The sequence below is a fragment of the Octopus bimaculoides genome, chromosome 24, assembly GCF_001194135.2.
Source record: "Octopus bimaculoides isolate UCB-OBI-ISO-001 chromosome 24, ASM119413v2, whole genome shotgun sequence".
Classification (NCBI taxonomy): Eukaryota; Metazoa; Mollusca; class Cephalopoda; order Octopoda; family Octopodidae; genus Octopus; species Octopus bimaculoides.
Genome location: NC_069004.1, coordinates 11,241,703 through 11,244,543, shown reverse-complemented (window position 1 = coordinate 11,244,543; position 2,841 = coordinate 11,241,703). Strand labels below are relative to the sequence as shown.

The window sequence follows — 2,841 nt, the reverse complement described above, 5'->3', positions numbered from 1 at the left end:
AAACATTGGGATCGACGTAATCGATAATACTTCCCTCATACAGAATTGCCTTATAGGGGAAAGGATTATTTTGTTATGGAAAAGAGACTTGAAACAATTCTAATCCCAGTTTATCCTTAGCTTCTTTACATCTTATTGTTGTTTGACTTTCCTGTCTTTTAAATGTGATTCGGTGTCTGGTCATTTATATCTTAACATGCAAATAATTTGGTAGAAAAAGAATGTACAACGGACGATGTATATATATATATATATATGTATATATCTATGTGTGTGTGTCCTTTTATCTGTGTTTGTCCCCCATTATCGCTTGACAACCGGTGTTGGTTTGTTTACGCCCCCGTGACTTAGAAGTTCTGCAAAAAAAAGAAACCGATAAAAAGAAAGTCCTGGGGTCGATCTGTTCGACTAAAAAACCCTTTAAGGCAAGTGCTCCAGCATGGTCACAGTCAAATGACGGAAACAAGTAAATGAGTGAACACACACACACACGCACAGGCACACACGTACACAGACGTACACACACGAAGACACACAGGCGTACACACGCGAAGACACACAGGCGTACACACACGAAGACACACAGGCGTGCATGAACATTGAAGAGAGAGAGAGAGAAGGAAAAAATCAAAACCGAAAAGGGCGGGTACTTACCATAGCGCCTATTGCCTTCTTGCGGGTACAATATCTCTCGTACCTCATCGATACTTGGTCGGGTTTCTGAGCAAGAGAATGCTGAACCCATGGTGAGATCTGTATGAAATGGTGACCGTGAAAAACTGGATTACTGTATCCTCCGCCTAGGGAATATAGTAAACAAAGGAATAATAATAATAATAATAATAATAATAATAATAATAATAATAATAATAATAATAATAATAATAACAATAACAACAATAACAACAACAACAACGATGATGATGATGATGATGACTTATAGATTCAATATCATTAACTGGTCAATTACTGAAATATGTAATCTTGACAGAAAAATACGAAAATTGTTGACAATGCATAGAATGCACCACCCTAAGGCAGATACAGAACGATTTTACCTGCCAAGAAAAGAGGGTGTCCGTGGGCTTTTACAACTGGAATTAACAATGAAGATTGCCACAATTGGCCCAGACACCTACTGGAAAAACTCTGATGACTGGATGTTAAAACTTGTCTGTGGAGGCGCAATGGCCCAGTGGTTAGGGCAGCGGACTCGCAGTCATAGGATCTCGGTTTCGATTCCCAGACCGGGCGTTGTGAGTGTTTATTGAGCGAAAACACCTAAAGCTCCACTAGGCTCCGGCAGGGGATGGTAGCGAACTCTGCTGTACTCTTTCACCACAACTTTCTCTCACTCTTACTTCCTGTTTCTGCTGTGCCTGTAATTCAAAGGGTCAGCCTTGTCACACTGTGTCACGCTGAATATCCCCGAGAACTACGTTAAGGGTACACGTGTCTGTGGAGTGCTCAACCACTTGCACGTTAATTTCACGAGCAGGCTGTTCCGTTGATCGGATCAACTGGAACCCTCGACGCTGTAAGCGACGGAGTGCCTTAAAAACTTGTCTCAAAACATGAAAACAAGAAAACATCGTACTCAGTAACAAAACAGGCAAAGGAATATCTAAGTGAATTCCAAAGACAACAAATTCCAGAATTAGACGTACTGGAAACAAGCACAGAAAAAGCTAAGCGTATGAAACCCGTGCTAAAACTGCTGCCTAAGATATTCTTACTGATAAATGGCAAGAAAAACTTCTCAATGGCAAATACCCAAAGTGAGCTAATCGTGCCGATATTGACAAAGCCCTTACCCATCACTGGTTAGTGTCTTCTTAGCTTAAAATAAAAAACAGAAGGGTTTACGATAGCAGCCCAAGATCAATGCCTACCTACAAGGTGCTACCAGGCCAACATATCAAAGAACGGCAGTAGCCCAACGTGTGTACATGAATAACAAAATGAAACCATTGATCATGCTGTCTCCATGTGCAGTCTGCTTGCGCCTACAGAGTATCTCAACAAGCATGATAGAGCAGCACAATATATTCACTGGCTAATTTGCAAAAACCTGGACCTGCCCCATGATAAAAAAACTGGTGGGAACACAAACCATCTCCAGTACTTGAAAATTACCACATCTCACTCTTCTGGAACTTCACCATTCAAACTGGCAGAAAGATAGATGCGAATAGGCCAGATATCATATTGAAATACTTCAGACAAAAATCATGCCTCCTCATTGATATGACTGTCCCAATCGACATAAATGTATCTGTCAAGACCTACCAAAAACTGAGCAAATATAAACATCTTGAAATAGATTGGTAAAATGAGGAACCCCAAGACTAAAATAATACCTGTTGTCATACGTGCCTTAGGAATGATAGCAAAAGGGGATGATTCCTACCTAACTCAGATACCAGGAAACCCCAAAATGGCAGAAATTCAAAAGATAGTGCCCATGGGAACTGCCCATATCCTACGTAAAATACTGTCTATGTAATCTCAAATTCTAAAACAAACTCATAATTTTCTTATGGTTTCTTCAACATTCTCTAGAACAATACAATGTGCAAAACCAAATATATGACACCCTAGGCATAACCAGCTTGAACTTCTAACCTGTTGTCTCTTGAGGTCTCTGGGTGAGAGACTGAAACAAGTGAAAGAGTAAAAGAGTAAGAGAGTATATATATAGATATGTATGTGTGTGTACGTGTGAGTATATATATATATATATATATATATATATATATATAAGCTATGTTAATTCTCTAAATGAAGTATTAACAGTAACTGCACGATAAAGTGTAGTATATTGCCATATATACATATATA

At 39.2% G+C, this 2,841-nt stretch overlaps 1 protein-coding gene across 1 annotated transcript in view; it reads right to left on the bottom strand.

Moving 5' to 3' along the window:
* The window catches only part of LOC106881169 (uncharacterized), a 198,143-nt gene that overhangs the window by 137,223 nt on the left and 58,079 nt on the right, over nucleotides 1-2,841 (bottom strand). The window contains exon 2 of the mRNA XM_052976470.1: nucleotides 655-800. Within this exon, the coding sequence (XP_052832430.1) occupies nucleotides 655-745 (91 nt within the window). The 5' untranslated portion in view covers nucleotides 746-800. The remainder of the gene's footprint in view (nucleotides 1-654; nucleotides 801-2,841) is intronic.